This window comes from Macrobrachium rosenbergii, chromosome 30 (genome assembly GCF_040412425.1).
Source record: "Macrobrachium rosenbergii isolate ZJJX-2024 chromosome 30, ASM4041242v1, whole genome shotgun sequence".
In the NCBI taxonomy this organism is placed as follows: Eukaryota; Metazoa; Arthropoda; class Malacostraca; order Decapoda; family Palaemonidae; genus Macrobrachium; species Macrobrachium rosenbergii.
The window spans coordinates 1274034-1296000 of NC_089770.1; the positions used below are offsets into that span (position 1 = coordinate 1274034).

Consider the following 21967-nt stretch of genomic DNA (forward strand, 5'->3'; position numbering starts at 1 on the left):
GTTGTTTTTTGTCAGTTTTTAAACAGAGTTTTTCAGAGTTACTGCAACTTTTTCAGAGTATTTATATATATATATATATATATATATATATATATATATATATATATATATATATATATATATATATATATATATATATATATATATATATATATATATATATATATGTATGTATATATTTCTATTATATTGTATATATGCATATGTTTGTGCATTCATAGGTATATACACACACAAACATATATATATATATATATATATATATATATATATATATACATATATTATATATATATATATATATATATATATATATATACATATATATACATACATATATACATACATACATACATACATACATACAAGTATATGAGAAAAATAAAATAGCTCGAGATGTAATTTTTTTGTGTATGCATATATGTATGCCCATACATATATACATATATTGTATGTGTGTGCTCTGTGCGCACGCACAGAAATTTGAAGTACACGTTAAAAAAACTTCTTTTCTATTGTATCGAGAGAAAACCCTTAGAAATACAACGTCCCCTTTTCTCTCGCCAAATACCTGTAAATCTTTAGCTAATCTTGACAGATCGCGCGAACCCTAATCCGGCCTTTCGCCTACGACGAAGGAAACAAACATTTCTTCTTCTTCTGTCCGTTTTGGGTAACGAAAGGAGCAAGCACATAGTAAGAAATTCGCCTCCCCTCCGCCAGATACGTAAGAGTCTCCACTTACAGCCGCCATTATCGTTCCGGCTTTAAATTTCGCATCTCGCGAAAAGAAAGGAGTGTCACTGGGGAAGGAGGAAGGGGCTGGGAGAAAGGGGGAGGGTGTTCTGGGCATGGGGAGAAGGGATGGGGATGGGGGGGGTGGCTTAGACGCATAATTCGTGAATCCGTGAATCCATGAGTTACGATATGCAGTCTCTTGGAAGGCCGTGGAAATTGTAGCACGTCTGAGAAGATAAACTATTTTTCTTTTTTTTTAATTCCAGTGTGATACGTTCGTTATATATTCTGTTGCATGTTGATCATGAAAAATATGTTCCATTAACAATTCCTTGCAAACTCTGAATCTGACGCGTTCAGTATCTGTTCGATTGCTTATTGGTATGGAAAATATTTTCCACTGACAATTCGTGCAAATTCTAAATGTAATTCGAGTTATCAGTCCTGTGGTTTTATCGTAATAATAATAATAATAATAATAATAATAATAATAATAATAATAATAATAATAATAATAATAATTATTATTATTATTATTATTATTATTATTATTATTATTATTATTATTATTATTATTATTATTATTCAGAAGATGAACCACGTTCATATGGAACAAGCCCACCACAGGGGCCACTGACTTGCGATTCAAGCTTCCAAGAATATTGTGGTGTTCATTCGAAAGAAATAACAGAAGGTAAAGGAAATGGATTAAGTGACTAGAACTTTGGCAGGTTTATAAATTCAACAAGAGTTAATGGCCATTAGAGGTATATAAATTGATACAGTTGATGGCCATTAAAGGTTTATAAATCCAAGAAGAGTTGATGGCCTTTACCACAATGAACTTAAGAGAATGAAGCTCTGATATTATCCTCAGCATAAAACCAGGATGGGATGATATCCTTATCCTCCGCATGAACAAAAGGATACCAAAATGACTTCCTGAAGCGTGGAATGCGTGCGACTGATCCATCTCGGAGAGAATGCATGATGGACGAGGCCGACCAGGCCTTCCCAGGAAGACCCGAATCATAAGAGATGGATCTCCCTGGAAGTCCGCATAAATTAAAGAGGTGTTTCCCATAAAAGAAATTTAATATTGATGTCAGAATCACGTCCATGAAATGCCACGCCGTCTATCAACTTTACGCTCATGCCTCGAGGTGGAATATTCTGTCAGTGAATTCTGCGTGGATCTGCGTTTGATAAATATGATTTGCGTGAATCTACGTTTGGTAAAAAATGGTTATATTGTTAGAATACGATTATTATCGCTTTTTGTTTGTCGTGTAAGCCTCAAGAGGACGATGAATACTCGAAACTAATGATATTCTAATGGCTTAACAGATAATCATTCTCGAATCGACGCGAATAATGAGAAGCATTTTGCTCAAATATCTCTATTTACGAAAAACATGAAAGAATACCGTGCCTGAATTATCATTCTATAATAGCCCTCTTTACTGTGTACACAAGAGGAGTACTTAGAGAGAGAGAGAGAGAGAGAGAGAGAGAGAGAGAGAGAGAGGTGCATGAGGTCGTGGAAGTATTGCCACCTCTCGGCACTGGCTGAGGTCTTCTTCAGTGGTCGTTGGGCCGTCGTACTGTGAGGACGTATCACTGACCCGCCCCGTGTCGCGCCGATCATACTTTCCTTTGCTCGGGAGTTGTACTTTCCGTCGAAGTAAGGAATACAGTGCAAGGCGTCTATATGAGATTTCCGGATGGTGAATCGACAAACCACTGTATATTAACCAGGTACGAGCGGCTAGCTCGAGGAAATATGCCCCACAAATGAAATTAATGTGTTTAAATCTCTCGTAAGCTCGGAATGGCCACTGGTGGTTAGGTGGGACCAGATTTAAAAGGCTTTGCAGCCTTAGACAATCACGGTACAAATTTCGGCCGGCGAAAAAAAAGTGGCTTAATTCCACCCCGTGTCGTCTGCCTCTTTAGCCACGGATGAGAATTCAACAAGTGGTGATACTCTGGAGGGGTGGATTTTAAAAAACGCAAAGCGTGGGAGAGTGATTTCTAAATATTCTCGAACACTTTATTGAAAAGTGGTGCGGTTTTGGAATAAGCTTGTGAGATATGGAGAGTAATTTGTTATATTCGGAATCATTCGCGTTTCATACGGCGAGTTTGTAGCATTCAGAACTCCCCTAGTCTAATCTTTTGTTTCGTGTTGAGACAATAGTGAACCTGTGTAGCGGTATTGAAAACGGAAATATTCAATATGTTTTATGAATTTGTTTGTTGATATATTATATATATATATATATATATATATATATATATATATATATATATATATATATATATATATGACGTAATTTAGTTATTTCTGGTAAGTAATCAGTTAATGTTGAACTGATTCTTATATTAAAATATTGCTTCTACTGGCACTGATCAACACATGCAGTATTGATTAAAACAAAATTAATCAAGTAAATCTCTCTCTCTCTCTCTCTCTCTCTCTCTCTCTCTCTCTCTCTCTCTCTCTCTCTCTCTCTCTCTCTCTCTCCACCCGTCTATCAGTATACATATGTATATATATGTGTATATATAAATATATATTTAGAGAGAGAGAGAGAGAGAGAGAGAGAGAGAGAGAGAGAGAGAATGTAAGCCCGGCGTGGAATTCCCTTAGAGTTATTCAAGTTTCGATCAAAATTGTGTGATGAGTGGCCACTGGAGAACCAACTCCCACACGTTGAATGAATAAATGGATGAATGCTTGGAATTTCGGCCATATGGCCCGGCACACCCCCCCCTCCCCCCAACCCCTCCCCACACGCCGGGACATCTGTTCAGGTGTATGAAGCGGGTAACCAATCTTGTTAGTGGGAGAGGGATATATATATATATATAATAATATGTGTATATATATATATATATATATATATATATATATATATATATATATATATATATATATATATATATATATATATATAGAAACTGACTCGTAACTCTGTATATATTTATAATAGTTCCTCTGACATATAAATTTCATATTTCTCTCGTATCCAATTCCACGTCCTGCATCGTACCGAAAGCCAGTCTTATATTTCAACACACAATTTAAATTTCCTTATTTTATTCTCACCATTCGACTTTTACACTACGACTTGCCAGAAATAGCGTAAGATCTGCAGGCTACGTTCAGTCTTGATATTTTCTTGGGAGGGCAAAAAAAAAAAAAAAAAAAAGGACAGACTGAAAGTTGATCTAGTAGTTTTCATCAAATTCTTTTGCAATAAAATGAACCTGTTGTATAAGTAAGGCTTCTTTATTTTATTCGTCTCTTTATGTCGTTTGCTGTGTATGATTAATAATAATAATAATAATAATAATAATAATAATAATAATAATAATAATAATAATGTTTAATGTTTTGAAATTCCTTTTAGCAATAGTATTAATCAATGCATTATTGAAACAGCTGACAATGCTTGGCTTTAAAGAATCTTCTTTGTGCGCAAAACACACACGCCTGTACATACACACACACACACACACACACACACACACATACACATACAAATACACAGTGTGCCAGTGATGTAAAGATGCAAAATATCAAAATATAAAAGTGTTGGTGTTTGCAGTTATTCTTTATACATTTGTCGAAAACATTGAATTCAAATTCTTTTTCAAGCTCGTATAGAAAACACCGAATCGCATCTAAATCTCTGTCGAGAAATACTTTGCTGTATTTAAATATACTCCATTTCTGCCTCATCAAGGCATTGTTTAAGATGAGGAATACATTTATTTCAAACTGTTTTAAAATGTACGTCTGCAGAATTTCGGCCTCTGGTTTTTTGTGTTTAGTTTTGCAGTTGGAAAATTATTTAAAAATATTCTTGTGCAGAATTTTGGCCTCTGTTTTTTTTTATTTAATTTTGCAGTTGAAAAAAAAATTATTTAAACATATACTTTTGCAGAATTTTGGCCACTGACTTTTTTTTATATAGTTTTGCAGTTGAAAAATTATTTAAAAATATGCTTTTGCAGAATTTTGACCACTGGTTTTTTATTTAGTTTTGCAGTTCAAAAAAATTAAAATATACGTCTGCAGGATTTTGACCACTGGATTTTCAAGTTTATTTTTGCATTTACAAAATGGGTTGGGTACAGCAGATTGAATTTTGTAATTATTTAGTCATACCAGAGCAACTAGAATTCAATATGTAAGGATTACAGTCGGACTAAATATTTCCATTGCGTAAAATCCACAGATTTTTCGACATTGCTTTTATCAAACTAAAACCTCGTCGTTTGAAACTTTATTATGTTGTAAAGGAACAGAGACTTCGTGATTTGCTCTAATGCAGATTTATGTAAATATTTAATTAAAAATGTTTAAATTTTCACGTAGAAATGTGTTGTTTTAGAAGCTATGTTAGTTTTGCTTAATGGTGCTAGGTCCCAGTCTCTCTTGATCTTACTATCCCTGTGATGTAGGGGCCAATGCCTGGCTTTCCCAGGTCCTAGCCTGGGTGGAAAGGCTACGGAGATTAATCATACGTTTGTATGCTCAGTAATCAGCGTTTACCCTAAAACAAGTGAAAAAAATTCGCCGAAGTTTTCTGTACAGTGTATAATGTTGTATGAAACTTTCAGCCATGGCCCATGAAACTCTCAGCGGCGGCCCATGAAACTCTCAGCCGGTGGTGGCCTGTGTTGTTGGTACCTCTAGCGGTGCTAGAAGTACGATTATGGCTAAATTTAACGTTAAATAAAATAAAAACTACTGGGGCTAGAGGGCTGCAATTTGGTATGTTTGATGATTGGAGGGTGGATGATCAACATACCAATTTGCAGCCCTCTAGCCTCAGTAGTTTTTAAGATCTGAGGGTGGACAGAAAAAATGTGCGGACAGAAAAGGTGCGGAGAGAATAAAGTGCGGACAGAATAAACTGCGGACTGACAGACAAAGCCGGCACAATAGTTTTCTTTTATAGAAAACTAAAAAAAAAAAAAGCTTCAAAATAAAAGTTCGGCGCCGTGACGGGATTTTTTTTTGATGTCCTAAAGTCATTAATTTCTCAAATTATCACCGTTAGGTCACGCTTTTCATGTCGTTCCATCAAATTTTTGAAATCTTTTTTCAAAATATCACTTCGATTATGAGTCAAATTGAAATTGCTATGTGCTATGGTGTACAAGATAAGACCGTTATATATTAAATATATTCAGTTAAGTGGAATATATTAGTGTGATAAAAATTGTATCTGATTAGATAAGAGATCTATATGTCAGTTAATTGGGAAAGTATATTAGTGTTACAAAAATAGTATCTGGTTAGATAAGACATACATGGAAATTAATTTCGAAAATATATTAGTGTGACAAAAATAGTATCTGATTAGATAAGACTTATATGCAGATTAATGGGGAAAGTATATTAGTTTGACAAAAATAGGATCTGATCAGATAAGACTTATATGCAGATTAATTAGGAAAATATGTTAGTGTGACAAAAATAATATCTGATTAGATGAGACGTATGCAAATTAATTTCGAAAGTATATTAGTGCGTCAAAAATGTTATTTGATTAGATAATACTTGTACGCAAATTAATTTCGAAAGTATATTAGTGTGTCAAAAATATTATTTGATTAGATAGGACTTACATACAAAATAATTGGGAAAATATATCAGTGTGAAAAAAAGTATCTGATCAGGTAAGACTTATATGCAAATTAACTGGGAAAATATATTAATTTGACAAAAATACTATTTGATTAAGGGCAGACCGAGTTAGACGAATTCATTTTGAAGAAATTATGGTATACGTTGAATCTGAAATCCCCTCGCATGAGAGAAAGCATCTCACACCCCGTACAAAAATCAGAATAATACCATTTTCCACTCACAAAAAAATAAAAAAAAAACTCTTAAATCAGCTGATGCCAAGAACAATAACGTTCCAGAAAGCATCGTTTTTAGCCCTTTGTGATGACCAGAGAAAATATCATCGCCAAAGTCGACGAATTGTTTTGAAAAGCGACGAGAGGAAATTGGAAACTCTGTGGGTTGTTGGTCGACTGTCCATCTTCAATGTTCATGTCGTATCAAACAAAACGCGCGCGCGTGTGCGTTTGTGTGTGTGTGCGTGTGTATGAGTGTAGGTGTGTGTGAGGGGAAACCTTCTGTACGATGGAAACATTTAAATGTTTCTGGGCATAAATGTTTGTGGGCATAAAGCATTTTTTAAAACATTTTCCTCTCGCGTTGTGTCCGGCGTTGCGGGAGAGAGAAGGAGATTTTCCGTCAATGTTTTGATCGGAATTTTATGCAGATTGATAAAGAACAAAGAACTTAACCTCCTCCCACCCTTTTTTTTTTAATTGGGTCTGTTCTTTGTTTTTTGGTATGGTGGTTTTGTCATCGTGTGAGATATTCTGTATTTTTCTTTTTTATTATAATTTTTTTTTAGATTTTCTTTCATTTCTGTCTGTCTGTCTGTCTATATATTGTGTACACACACACACACACACACATATATATATATATATATATATATATATATATATATATATATATATATATATATATTTATGTAAAACACTTCTCTAATATTGACTGAAAATTTGAATGAGCAACAGAAAGCAGCTGGAATTGTAAAAAAAAATGAAAAGCAGCAATTATGACCCATTTTAGCAAAAGTAGTAATAATGCATGACCTATTTTTTAGTCTTCGACTCATCCATTTAAATCTTAGATCTCGATAAATAGTGGTCCAGCGAGTAAATGCCCCAATTTCACAGCTGATTTGGAGCGAACGTGGCACAGTTTAATGGCCACCGCAGATCAGATTATGGTAATCACGTGAGCTGTAGAAGATTTGCTGAAATATTCATGTTAATTTTTACAGCGTGAAGAATTTGATAGAATTCTGAAGGGAAAGAAGTAGTTTCTTTTTCTCATCTAAAGCGTTTTCCTGTCCCCTCCCTGACGCAACTTTTAAAAAGTTTGAGGGCTGGGTTTTAAAAACCTAGCTAACCCCTTTAGTCTCTCTCTCTCTCTCTCTCTCTCTCTCTCTCTCTCTCTCTCTCTCTCTCTCAAAGAAAGCTTGCTTCTCTCTCTCTCTCAAAAAAAAAATCTTGCTTCTTCTCTCTCTCTCTCTCTCTCTCTCTCTCATGACAGGACCTTAATTCCTCTCTCTGTCTATCTCTCGAAAAGCCTTGACTCTCTCTCTCTCTCTCTCTCTCTCTCTCTCTCTCTCTCATGACAGAACCTTGGTTCTCTCTCTCTCTCACTCTCTCTCTCTCTCTCTCTCTCTCTCTCTCTCTCTCTTTCTCTCAACAAAAAAAAGATTTTTCTCTCTCTCTCTCTCTCTCAAAAACCCTCTCTCTCTCTCTCTCTCTCTCTCTCTCTCTCTCTCTCTCTCTCTCTCTCTCTCTCTCTCTCTCTCTCTCTCTCTCTCTCTCTTCCCCAATTCGACTGGTTGTTAACAAACCCTGGGAGGCAGGGAGGCAGGCAGGCCAGCAGGCATTCAGCAGAAGTTTCCAAAGCCGTTGTCCAATAGTGGGGGTCCACAATGTGTAAGCAGGCACTTTCTCGCCAAGCTCAGTGTTAAGTGGCATTTGAGAAAAGTGGGTTTCCACTACTTCAAGGTTACACACACACATACACACACACACACAGAATGTGCTTTCGGGCTATTTCTTTCTCACTTCCTTCTTCTCCTCCTCCTCCTCCTCCTCCTCCTCCTCCTCCTCCTCCTTCTTCTTCTTCTTCTTCTTCTTCTTCTTCTTCTTCTTCTTCTTCTTCTTCTTCTTCTTCTTCTTGGGATGTTTATTGTTGTTTGCGTTACTGGGGAGAGGCCATGTCCTCTAGGTGTTAAGGGCCTTTTCTCTCCTAATTTTTATTTTACTTTTTTACTTAGATTCTAGTTTATTTATTTTTGGTTCTTTCGTTATTCTGGTATTTTTAGTTTCCTTTTCTTATTTTAGTTTCTGGGTTATTTATTTGTGGCTCCTGCGTTATATTTTGAAAGTTTATTAGTGTTTTTTTTTATGCAGTTTTAGAGTTTTAGGTATTACTCGATTTTTTTTTTTAGATTTCTCGGTTACTGACTGATCAGTGGTTATTCGTTAATTTGTTTTTACATTCTGAAAGCTATATTGCGGTTGTACACGTAATCCATATATATTACAGTATATATATATATATATATATATATATATATATATATATATATATATATATATATATATATATATATATATATATCTACACATATATGTATGTATATATGTATATATCTATCTGTCTATCAAAATTCATCGAATGGTTTTGACTCAAACTTTGCTCTTTCAAAACTGTCACTTTTATCACTCAGTTAAACATTTGTACACATGTTATATATATATATATATATATATATATATATATATATATATATATATATATATATATATATATATATATATATATACCGGAAAGATTATTAAAATTGAAAGAAACTTATTATGAGAAGTGGATTTTAGATATAATTTTATTCACTTCAGTGTCCTCACTTATTCTGCTACTTAACTCTTTGGAACTGAAAGCTATTTCTTGACTCGTGACGTCACATAGCCTCATTCCTTCCATTATCTTAAATATCTTCAACCATTCCCTTCAGTATCTTTAAAGCTTAGGCCTTCCCATCCATTCCTCTCCTGGGAAAGGTTTTTAGTGAAATTAAGCTGCCCTGTCAAGCCTTGCTTTCAATTTAACATTTCTGACTCAATCTAGGCGAACGGCCATAGAATATGTTGCCAGTATTAACAAGGTAACTTTCCTCTTTCCCCGTGAGACGAGCATTAGACTTTTATGGTATTCCGTTTCCAAACTCTTTCGTGTAATACTTCTCTGTTCTAATATATCTGTGACTAAGTTGTTCTCAATCTTTTTTTTTTTAGTGATAGCACCTAATTAATGTAGTCATGACCGTGGCACGCCCCATTCTTCACCATCCAACCACAGCGCATGAATTAACTTCTTATTTAATGAATAAAATTATTATCCACACTCAAACCGAAATCAGCAACACGCAGCACATGCAGAAATATACTGTACAAACAAAGAACATAGCAGAAGAATTAGATAAACATAATTAGAGTAGACACACTGATAATAATTGTATGAAGACTTCTGCAAACTTTTTGTTTTCTATAAATGTTCATTGAGATGATCTCACCAAGACAAAATTCAAAATTCATGACAATCTTGCGGCACCCCTTAGGCAATGCCTGTGGGCACCCAGCTTGAGAATCGCTGGTCTATGCATTATGCACCTAAACTCTGGTTTTGTTTAATTCTCAATTAATTCCAGCCTGTCACTAGTACACTCCCCTCCCCCCCACCTCGATGTATTATTCAAAGTCAACAATCCGGTATGTGATGTTTGCCGACCAATCAGCTGAAGTATTTTGAATCAACATGACGCGGCCTAAAAATATATATCCGCTTTCATCTGAACTCTTCGGTGGGTCGACCTATCGATATGTTATGAACCTCCCTATTTAGGAAATGAGGCTGGCGTGCTTGTCCAATGTTGTGTACCCTGGGAAGATGTATTGTCAGGATTCATTATGTATTAGTTTTGCAGTGCATAAAAAGGGTTTCTTGTTTTAATGCAAGTTATATATGTATAGTCGTTGTATGTATGTATGTATATATATAAATATAAATATATATATATATATATATATATATATATATATATATATATAGTATATATATACATATATATATATATATACATACATACATACATACATACCTACAGTATGTATTCTTGTCGAAACAAAATTTATGAATGACAAACCAAAATCCTTTATATATGAATCACATTTACCACTATAACCGAAAGAGCAAAGCCAATTTTTCGAGAAATCTCGTATTGAAAATTAATAAAAAAAAAAATAAGATAAATTTCATAAACTGTTTCGTGAACTCCGTTATGTCGGCAGACTAAGGAAGAAGTCTTATAAACAAGAGACTTTGGTTCTTGGAAACAAAGTTGAAACGTTTACGTCAGTATTGTGAATAAACAAAGTTTGTTGAGACGAGTGCTTGTTTGCATTCGCAGTAGTACCCGTGATCACATTGCAAGAGGAAGATGATTCATTGCAGATAATTATTGCAAATGAAAACAAGATTATCATCAATAACTGATAATAATCCAGGCGATTATTTTGCTTTTCCATTGCAAGAGGAAGAAGAATTATTGCAAACAAGATTACCAAGAGTAACTGATTATAATTTAGGCGATTATTTTCACTTTCCATAGGAAGAAAGGAAGAAGAAGAATTATTGCAAATAATTATTGCAAATGAAAACAAGATTATCAACAATAACTAATAATAATCTAGGCGATTATTTTGGCTTCCATAGGAAGAAAGGAAGAAGATTATTCATTGCAGATAAATATTGCAAATGAAAACAAGATTACCAACAATAATAACTAATAATAATCAAGAAGATAATTCTGCTTTTCCAAAGAGAAATTGCGAAATCACAAGAAAATCCTGATAATTGCAGAAAAAGATTTAACTATAATTATTCCGCGATTATCCATGGCAAATAATTATTAAAAGTACTTCATAGTAATGTTAAAAGGGAATACTTTCACTGGGGTAATCTTCTCCAAGTTTCTCAGTAATCTCTAGTCATGTTGAAAGGGATTACTTTCACTAAGGTAATCTTCCCCAGGTTCCTCAGTAATCTCTAGTAAAGTTGAAAGGGATTTCTTTCATTAGGATAATCTTCCCCAGGTTCCTCAGTAATCTCTAGTAATGTTGAAAGGGATTACTTGCACTAGGGTAATCTCCTCCAAGTTCCTCAGTAATCTCCCTGATGCAATTCCCCGTGTGGGATTTTGATAATACCGCCACACTCCAATTCCTGGCTTTCGTTTGCAGGTCGTATTAAAAATACGATTCCCAAACAGAGAGAGAGAGAGAGAGAGAGAGAGAGAGAGAGAGAGAGAGAGAGAGAGAGAGAGAGAGAGAGAGAGAGAGAGAGAGAGAATTAAATGATATATATATATAATATTTATAAATATATATAAATATATATGTATATTTGTGTTATGTATATATAATATATATGTATATTTGTGTGTGTGTATATATATACATATATATATATATATATATATATATATATATATATATATATACATGCATACACGCATATATATATATATATACATATACATACATACAAATTATACACAAACTCCACAATGTCATCCCAGACTTTTCCACTGCATAAAATATTCAGATTATACGCACAACTCCAAACCCTTGTAATCCCCAGCGGTAATAAATAAGTAAATCCTCAAACCACCAGGTGGGATTTAAGTCTCACGCGCTGGGAAAATAGGATTAACGTGAAATCACCGACCTCTTAAGGATTTCAAAAGTTAAAATGTACGAAGGCTTCTGGAAGTCGCGAGAGGTCAGTGCACCCACTGTAATACATACATACATACATACATACATACATACATACATACATACATACATACATACATACATACATACATACATACATGACAACATTCTCAACATCAGGGTAAAACAGAAAAACATTTGATAGAGAACGTCATCTCTGTATCATTTATTTTCAAATTCAAAATGTGTGAACTATATTGAAATGAGATTTTGAATTCGCCTGTCAAGACTCAATTCTATTTCTGCAAACTCGTCATCATCTCCTCGCGGAAGGTGAAAGGTGAATCCTGAATTCTCCGCAGGTGCTGGAATAAAACCGTCACATATCTGTCAGAGTGAAAAGTGGAAGATATCTCGTTGTTAGTGTCTGAATTTTTGCGAATATTTTTGTAAGACGTTGTGCTTGGAATAAAGGGCAATTTTTACCTAAACGTTCCTTTTAGAGGGATACAAGTGCTTTCCTAGCAATGCCTAGTGACAAAGTGTCGTATTTTGTTGTGTTTTTCGAAGAATTGTGATTCGTGCGTACTGTAAAAACTGATTTTAAGATGGAGTGTTTTTCCAAAGATTCATTTTAAGAATCGAGTGATGTTTTTCTGAGATTGTGGGATCCTGATTTAATTCTATAATGCAGTGATTTTTTAAAGATTCTAGGAATCGAGTTATATTTTTCTTAAAGACTTTTGATTCTGAATTGATTCTAAAGAAAAGATTCTACGAATCGAGTGATATATTTTGTAAAGACTTTTGACTCCAAATTGATTCTAAAAAAGATTCTAAGAATCGAGTGATTTTTAAAAAGACTTTTGACTCCAAATTGAGTCTAAAAAAGATTCTACGAATCGAGTGATATTTTTTAAAGACTCTTGATTCTAAAAAAAATCGAGTGATATGTTTTGTAAAGACTTTTGACTCCAGATAGTTTCCATAACCCAGTGCTCTTTGAAAGATTATTGGAACCGAGTGATAAGTTTCAAGACTGTAGGATCCCAACTTTGATTCTGTAAAGCAGCGATCTTTGAAATATTATAGGAACCGAGTGCTAAGTTTTAAGACATTGGAATCCTAACTCTGATTCTATAAAGCATCAGTCATTGAAGGATTCTACCAATCGAGTGATATTTTCCAAAGACTGTAGAATCCTAACTTCTTTCCAAAACGCAATGAGGACTTGACCCAGTGCAAGAAAACCTAAAACAACGTGACTTTTTACCCCACTCGCAGCATGAAGCCTTCCAAAATATAACAACAAAGACACTCAGGCAATCTCCTTTTGTTTTCCCTCGAGTCCGAGCGAAGAGGAAAGGAGAGAGACAGAGAGACAGAAAGAGAGAGAGAGAGAGCTAGAGAAAGTAAAAGAGAGCTAAGAAAAAACAGGGCTCCTCCTTTCTCGAGGGTGAAATAATGGAATCCACGAAGACCAGCATCCAAGGATTGTCTTCGCTCCGCTCCGTCGCGATTCTCGTCACAGCAGCGGCTGTCCATCTCCTGCTGTTCCTGCCGGCTGTTTCGGGATTGCCGCCTGTCATCAGAGTAGGTAAGTGGACGCCAATGCCTCAGACAGCTGTTGAATTTGTTCGGCTGTTCAAATTGCCTCAAACAGCTGTTAAATTTATCCAGTTGTCTAAATTGACTTTACTTCTCTTTCTCTCTCCCTGTGGCGTTTTTAACTTTATACATCAGGTTCTACACATTCATGTCATACTTTACGTGATTCATTCATTCATTCATTTTCATTCATTTTCATTCGTTCATTCAATACTTCAAGGGTATTACAATCGTTCACTAGTCGTGAGAAGTAATTACTGCTTATGATTCTCTGTAAGGGTAAGTTATACTCAAGGTATGGCGAATTCGATGTTAGATTATATATATAGTGCAACCAGCGGTAAAGAAACTTTCATTTAAATTTTATCTATTTATTAATTTATTTTTTCTGTTTTAATAAGTTGTATCTCTTCTTTCTGTATTTCCCTTTAATTCCTTTTCTTCTTCCTAATGAACACCATAATATTCTTTGGAAACTAAAATTTCAAGTCAATGGCCCCTTTGGTGGGCTTCTGGCATATGAATAGGGTTCATCAACTGAATAATAATAATAATAATAATAATAATAATAATAATAATAATAATAATAATAATAATAATAATAATAAAGATAAAGAAAAGAAACGAATCAGGGAAATGATTAACTGAAATAATTAACACAAAGAGCAGAGCCAAAGGTTGACATAAAACGAAGGCCTTTAAAAAAAAAATATTTATCTCTAATTATTTTGACGGCATTTGCAAACCTGGCAAAGAGTGAGTCGCCTTTGACGAATGCACATCCAGGCAATTAGTCAAATCAGTCATTCCATTTGATTCATGCCCCGTAGGAGAGGGGGTGGGGGGGGAGAGGGGAGTAGTGCCATCAGTACACCTCACGCGGAGCACTGTAGGCTTGACTTGATTACATTTGATGCATGAAGGTATTCAAATTAATGGCGAAGACATTCCTTAAAATAAGATTGAAATATTTTTCATAATCCGTCAGAAATCTCAGAAGTCTCAGGATAGCAAGGTACATAAAAGCAGCATATTTGAATGAATAATTTGTGTCTGCTGAACTTGACGAAGATATGTCAGAGGGAAACGAACAAGGAATAAGATCTTTGGAGATAACGATACTTCTTTATTTTTTGCAGATATTTTGTTGTACGAACGTTCCTGACGTTATCTCCCAGACGTTTATCTCCTGTTTGTTCCCCTTTAGGGACTTAAAATTTTTCAAAGAAGTTCAACTCAGTGTTATTTTCTCTTCAAGTTCTTGAAGATCCTTCGTCGAAGCTTACTGGATATTTTTATCTTAAAGTTCCCCCGCTCGCTTCCTCTTCGCTTTAGCTAATGATTTTGCATCAATGCGCTCATGCGGTGCACTGTAGGCATGGCTAAAGGTTCTTTGCAGCGTCCCTTCTCAAGGCCCCTAGCTGCAACCCCTTTCATTCCTTTTACTGTAGCTCTATTTATATTATCTTTCTTCCATCTTGTTATTCTGAACCTTCTCCTAACAATTGATTCATAGTGCACCTGCTTTGAGGTTTTCCTCCTGTTACACCTTTCGAACCTTTTGGTCTCAATTTCCTTTCCAGCGCTGAATGACCTCATAGGTCCCATTCTATGCCTCGCTGTCGAACTTCTCCAAAGCTCCAGAGGCCCTTTTTTCCCATCATCACACCGCTGGACTGCGGAACGGTTTCTCCCTACTGAGGATTCTGTATGCAGTTGGACCCTCAAAAGTTCAATCGAGGGTGCAAAAAGCAATTCTCCTTTATTTTATAATTTATTTGGATTTACATCTGTTTATCTACGTTACTTTATTATTTTCTTTTCTAATAATTGATCTCTTCTTTATGTACTTTCCATTACCTCCTGTTACTTCTTTCCAATGAACCCATTATTCTTTGGGAAAGCTTGAATTTCAAGTCATTGGTTCCTGTGGGCTAGTTTCATATGAATATGGGGTTTGTCTTCTGAATAATAATAATAATAATAATAATAATAATAATAATAATAATAATAATAATAATAATAATATTATTATTATTATTATTATTATTATTATTATTATTATTATTATTATTATTATTATTATTATTATTATCACAGTCTTTCATCTTGCTATTTCAACCTTTATTCTCTTCCTTGTTATGTCTCTACCTATCTAAAACTCTGACTCTTTTACTTTATTTTAAACGTTGAATGTATCAGTTTAGCATATTCATAAATATACATACATGTTTACAGAGGCATCTTCATAAAAAAAAAAATACATAAACTCGGGAGATTTCCATTCAGTAGCCATCTGCCAACGCAGTTTTCCGCAAATATATTCTGATGAAAAGGCGAGCTGGTATGACCTGCACTTCGGCACCGCTTGGAGCTAACCAGATAGAATCCTTTTTTCTTTCCTATTTTCTTCGAGGCATATTTCAGCAGAAGATGGAGAATGGAAGGGGAGAGGGAGAGGAGGAGATGGAAAGGAATGGTTGGAGTGATAGGAATAAGAGCGATGAGGAGGAGTGAGAAGAATGAAAGGTTTAAAGATGGAATGAGTGTCAGGTGTTAGGACGAGGTGGATTGAAATTGTTGGAAATATTGAATTCAAACTTTGGGCAAGTTTTTTTTTTTATTTTTTCGTTTTTTTTTTTTTTTGTTTTCTGAAAAGAAAACTATTGTGCCGGGTTTGTCTTCCGTCCGCACATTTTTCTGTCCGCACTTTTTCTGTCCGCCCTCAAATCTTAAAAACCACTGAGGCCAGAGGGCTGCAAATTGGTATGTTGATCATCCACCCTCCAATCATCCAACAAACCAAATTGCAGCCCTCTAGCCTCAGAATTTTTATTTTATTTAAGGTTAAAGTTAACCATAATTGTGCTTCTGGCAGCGCAACAACACAGGCCACCACAGCCAGCTGAGAGTTTCATGGGCCGCGTCTCATACAGCATTATACCGATATCACCTAAAGATAGATCTGTTTTCGGTGGCCTTGATTGTGCACTGTACAGAAAACTCGATTGCCCGAAGAAACTTTGGCGCATTTTTTTACTCTGTTTTTTGTTTTTAAGAGGCTCACGTCATTCTGAAAGGGGCGACGGGAATGAAGAGAATAAGAGCAATAAGAAGTAATTAGAACAAAAGTATTAAGGAAGAACAAGTGTCAGGAAAAGGTGACTGAATCGCTGGAAATAAAGAATTCAAACTTTGGGCGAATTTTTAAAATTTGTTAGTTAAATTTTTTTTTATGAGGCTCACGTGATTCTCATTTTATTTTCGTTGTTTTTATTTGTTATTCTCTTTCATAATTTAGTCTTTACTTTTTATTTATTTATCTGTGCTCGGCTTCTTTCTCTGTTGGGGTGCTTAGGCGTGTAGCATTTATGCTAATGCAAGCAGTGTCGCACCTTGATAATAATAATAATAATAATAATAATAATAATAATAATAATAATAATAATAATAATAATAATAATAATAATAATAATAATAAATTATTGTTTTTATTATTATTATTATTAAAAATATGAACCCTATTCATATGGAACAAGCCCCAAGGGGCCACTGACTTTAAATTCAAGCTTCCAAAGAATATTAAGGTGTTCGTTCGAAAGAAGTAACAGAAGGGGATGGGAAACACAGAGAGAGATCAGTTAATAGACAAACAGATAAATTAATAATAATAATAATAATAATAATAATAATAATAATAATAATAATAATAATAATAATAATAATAGTGGAGAAGAAGAAGAAAAGAAGAAGAAGAAGAAGAAGAAGAAGAAGAAGAAGAAGAAGAAGAAGAAGAAGAAGACCCCAAGTAAGGAGGAAGAGGGAAAACTGAGTCACATTCAAGATCAGCGAAGCATAAACCTTAGAAAAGAGCAGGAACACAAGAATAAGAAGAAGAAAGAAGAAGAAGAAGAAGAAGAAGAGAGGGAGTTAAGGAGGAGTCCTTAGGGGGAAGTTGGGGGGGAAGGGGGGAGAGGGGTCCTTGTACGTGCAGGAGGAAGTAGTTTGTGGCATCAATTTGTATGCGGAAGACATCAACCGCCTTGGAAATTCGTAATGTCAATAAGAGGCGATTGGCTTTGCCTTTGAACGAACAGCCTCCGTGCTTATGTTTATGCCTGATCGTAACCTCAGGCTATACCCAGCGGATTAGAAAGAGAGAGAGAGAGAGAGAGAGAGAGAGAGAGAGAGAGAGAGAGAGAGAGAGAGAGGCTGGGATGTGAATTGGCATTACAAGTCTTGACCCAGATCTCGTGGAGCTGATATTTCTTATTGTTCGTCAATCTGAGTCTTGTATTTTTTTGTCAGGAGGGAAATGTCTGTTTTGTGGGAAAGAGAAAGATTCTCCATTGTTTATTTTCGTTCTTCATGTACATTTTTTTTTATTTTATTATTCTCTTGGATGGCACTTACTTAACTTTTCCTTATCTTATTTACCTTATATTTTTTCTTGATGTCATTTACTTACTTTTTCCTTATCTTATTTTCCTCTAAGACAATAGAAGCGTTTTAGAAATAAACAGAGCTGATTTTGTTTTAAAGGTAAGTATGGGGAAAGGGAGAAACTTCGAGTGTGGAGTGTAACTTATCAGCTGGTGATAGTAGGGAAAAGGTGCAGGGACTGGTGAGAGAGTTTGGTTTGGCCTTCAAGAAGAGAAACATGAACTAGAATAAAGTTTAAACAGGCAAATGGAAGCTATGGAGCGAGGTAGAAAGTGATGGCAGTTTAGATGTGGGCATAAGGACAGGAAAATTAGAAATTCCATTGATTATTTTATACTTTATATTTTATAGATCTGATTAGATATTGGGGCTGGACTGGGGCTAAACACCTGCCTTATCAGTATTTAGGAAACACCTACGCATCAGGAATCAGTGTATAAAGTAAGTTTCTTCTATACTGACTCTATTTCTGAGGCCAACAAGTCTAAAGATTTATCTATCGTGGCCTGACAATCTACGGATCAACAACGCTCCAGATTTCTCAGTGGTAAGTTGCCAGAGCACGATAAAATAGACCGTATTGCTACGTGTGTAGAAGAAACAAAATACAATACTGCTTAAAAATTATATTTATGTTTATTATTGCATCTACCCTAACAGGAGGAGAGGGGGGGTGGGTTGGCTCCCAAGAAAACAATAGACAGTGATCACTGCTATATTCACAAAGGCTCACCAACAGCTCGTCAAAATTATTATTATTATTATTATTATTATTATTATTATTATTATTATTAATATTTTTAATATTGTTATATTATTATTATTTTTAATATCATTATTACATTTAATATATTATTATTATTATTATATTTTTAATATTATTATTATTATTATTATTATTATTATTATTATTATTATTATTATTATTATTATTATTATTATTATTATTATTATTATTATTACTTAACCTGATGCTTTAAAAGAAAAACACCATCAACTCTTACCTGCCAGCAATCTATCAAAAACGAAAAAGAAAAAGAAAAATGGAAAGTTTTCATGATGAGATTCCTGGAATCTCATTAACTCTCGTAGTCATGGATAGTTCTGGGGGAATAATGAGAGTCGAGGGGGTGCTCGTTGCTTACAGCAAAATTTGAAAACTTCGTGGTGTAGTATGGATGGTTTAGGTGCGATTTTTTTAATGTATTTATTTTGTTTGTAACATTCACGATAGGTTATTATTATTATTATTATTATTATTATTATTATTATTATTATTATTATTATTATTATTATTATAGAAAGTTAAGTTTATTGTTGGAAATGTATTAATCAAAAATAGGTGTTTTTCGAAGTGTCTATCTATCTATCTATCTATCTATCTATCTATCTATCTATCTATATCTATCTATATATATATATATATATATATATATATATATATATATATATATATATACATAAATACTTGCACACATACATATATCAAATGTTTTTATTAATACAGTTCCAATACTAGACTTTTAAAAAATAGCTGCCTTTAATTTTATATATGCAGTAATAATGATAATAATAATAATAATAATAATGATAATAATAATAATAATAATAATAATAATAATAATAATAATAAACACACATAATAATAATAATAATAATAATAATAATGCTGAGAAATTCACAATCTCATTATAGAAAAACGGTTTGTGTAATTAACATCCACAATTGTATAGTTAACTGACTTTTTCATAGTAATACAATTTACTATAGAATTGTCGATTGTTAGTACATAATAATAATAATAATAATAATAATAATAATAATAATAATAATAATAATAATAATAATAATAATAATAATAATAATAATTAATATTTCCAAAGAAATGAGCGACACAATTTGTCACCCAAATGTTTTCCTGGAGCCTAGCCAGCGAAACTTTATCATCCACCCATCGCAGCCCAATCTGCCCGGCTATTTATATGCAAAACAGTTTAAAACAAAGCTTATGGGCCTTTGGGGGGGGGGGTGGCTGTGATTACAGCAAGAGTTTTAATGACGAAAATCCTTAGGCCCTTTATTGTTTATTGACTTAATTAATTGAGGTAAGATAACGGGGCGGTGGTCCCGTGAAATTTGGCCCCAAAAAAAACAGAGTCAGCTTTGGTGGTTTTTTGAACTGTGTAGAATTTGTAATTTGTAATTATTTTCAATTGCAATGGTGTGTTATTTACGGGGGAGGGGGCTGTTATACTAAAATAGGTATAGTTTTGGTGAACGCTTGTTAAGTTTCAATTTGGATACAATGCAAAGAAAATGGTTCAGTCGATAAAAAATGACAGTGCTATAGAAATTCATATTCAGATATAGAAAGGCAGTGGTAAAGTTGCTCAATAAAACCACTGTTTTAGTTCATACAGGAAATACGGGAAGGAGAGACTGGTCATTAGAAAAATTAATTAACAAATTAACAAACAGATAGATATCAAAATATAAAGCAAATTATCAAAATGCAAGGAGATTTTTTTTAGGGTAGTTAATGCGTTGCATCTTCGCTTGAACTTTTGTTGAGGTTCCGTCTGCACAACGACGAATGGCTGTTTCACCCAGGTTCTAGCGTGGGTGGAGTTTGGGGCTCGGGAACCGATCGTACGTGAATGTGTTCTGTCTATAGGGTATCGTATAACTGTGCAATGCCCGTCCATTGACTCTTCGTTTTAAATTGTTCAAATACTTTCTTCTGAGTTTTTATATTAGCCCAGGCTGTCTTCATATAACCTTGTAAATTGATGAAATATTACGAGGTCAAATGAAATAAAATAGCAATAATGAAGGAACGAAGAACAATGAAAAATATTACAGAAATCCTCAACGTTCTCCTCTCCTAGCACCACGTTACCCTCCCCCAACCGATCTCAGGAAAAAAAAAAGGTTAATTTTTCATAGCGAACGGCCATTCTAAGACCCTTTATACCTCATCCGTCATTCTAATAGCCGTAATCACGTTTTTCCCAACCTACTATCTTATTCATTGGCTGCTAATGGTGTCCCTTAGTGTATGGCGACCGTCCAAGAGATAGGCAGATCTCGGTTTTCGAAATCCGGGCCGAGTCTCGTTCCACTGTTTTTGGACTGTGGGTTCTGTTATTTGGAAGCTGAAATATTAATAGATATAATAAGTGCATTTAAATACATTTTTATCTGTTTGTCTCTTCATTAATTTATTTTTCTTTTAAGTGAAGTCTCTTGCTTGCTAATGAACACCAAAATATTCTTTGGAAGTTTCTTGAGTTTCAAGTCAGTGTGCCCCTGTGGTGGGGTTGTTTCACGTTAATAGAGTTCATCTTCTGAATAATAATAATAATAATAATAATAATAATAATAATAATAATAATAATAATAATAATAATAATAATAATAATAATAATAATAATAATTCAAAAGGCTTCTTAGATTCTTGCTTTGATTTGCTTGTAACTGAGGCGAGATTGACTCAGCTTTTACATCGATATTTGCTATGATTTTGCTTTGAAGCAAAGTGTACTTACAATAAAAAAAACCACTCAGAGAGAGAGAGAGAGAGAGAGAGAGAGAGAGAGAGAGAGAGAGAGAGAGAGAGAGAGAGAGAGAGAGAGAGAGATAATCTCAGCACACCTTTACGTATCATGAAGAAATATGCAGTCTGCAGCAAAAATCCGGTGTCCAATAAATAGAGAGAAAAAAACTATATAAGGGACCCTTTCCCCATAATCCATAATTCCGCTTGTGTGTG

At 34.2% G+C, this 21967-nt stretch overlaps 1 protein-coding gene across 1 annotated transcript in view; it reads left to right on the top strand.

Annotated features, from left to right (window-relative positions):
- The first annotated feature begins 12857 nt into the window (after positions 1–12857).
- LOC136854898 (glutamate receptor ionotropic, kainate 2-like) overlaps positions 12858–21967 on the top strand; it is a 137329-nt gene continuing 128219 nt past the window's right edge. Inside the window, 1 exon segment of the mRNA XM_067131431.1 lies at positions 12858–13741. Within this exon segment, the coding sequence (XP_066987532.1) occupies positions 13609–13741 (133 nt within the window). The 5' untranslated portion in view covers positions 12858–13608.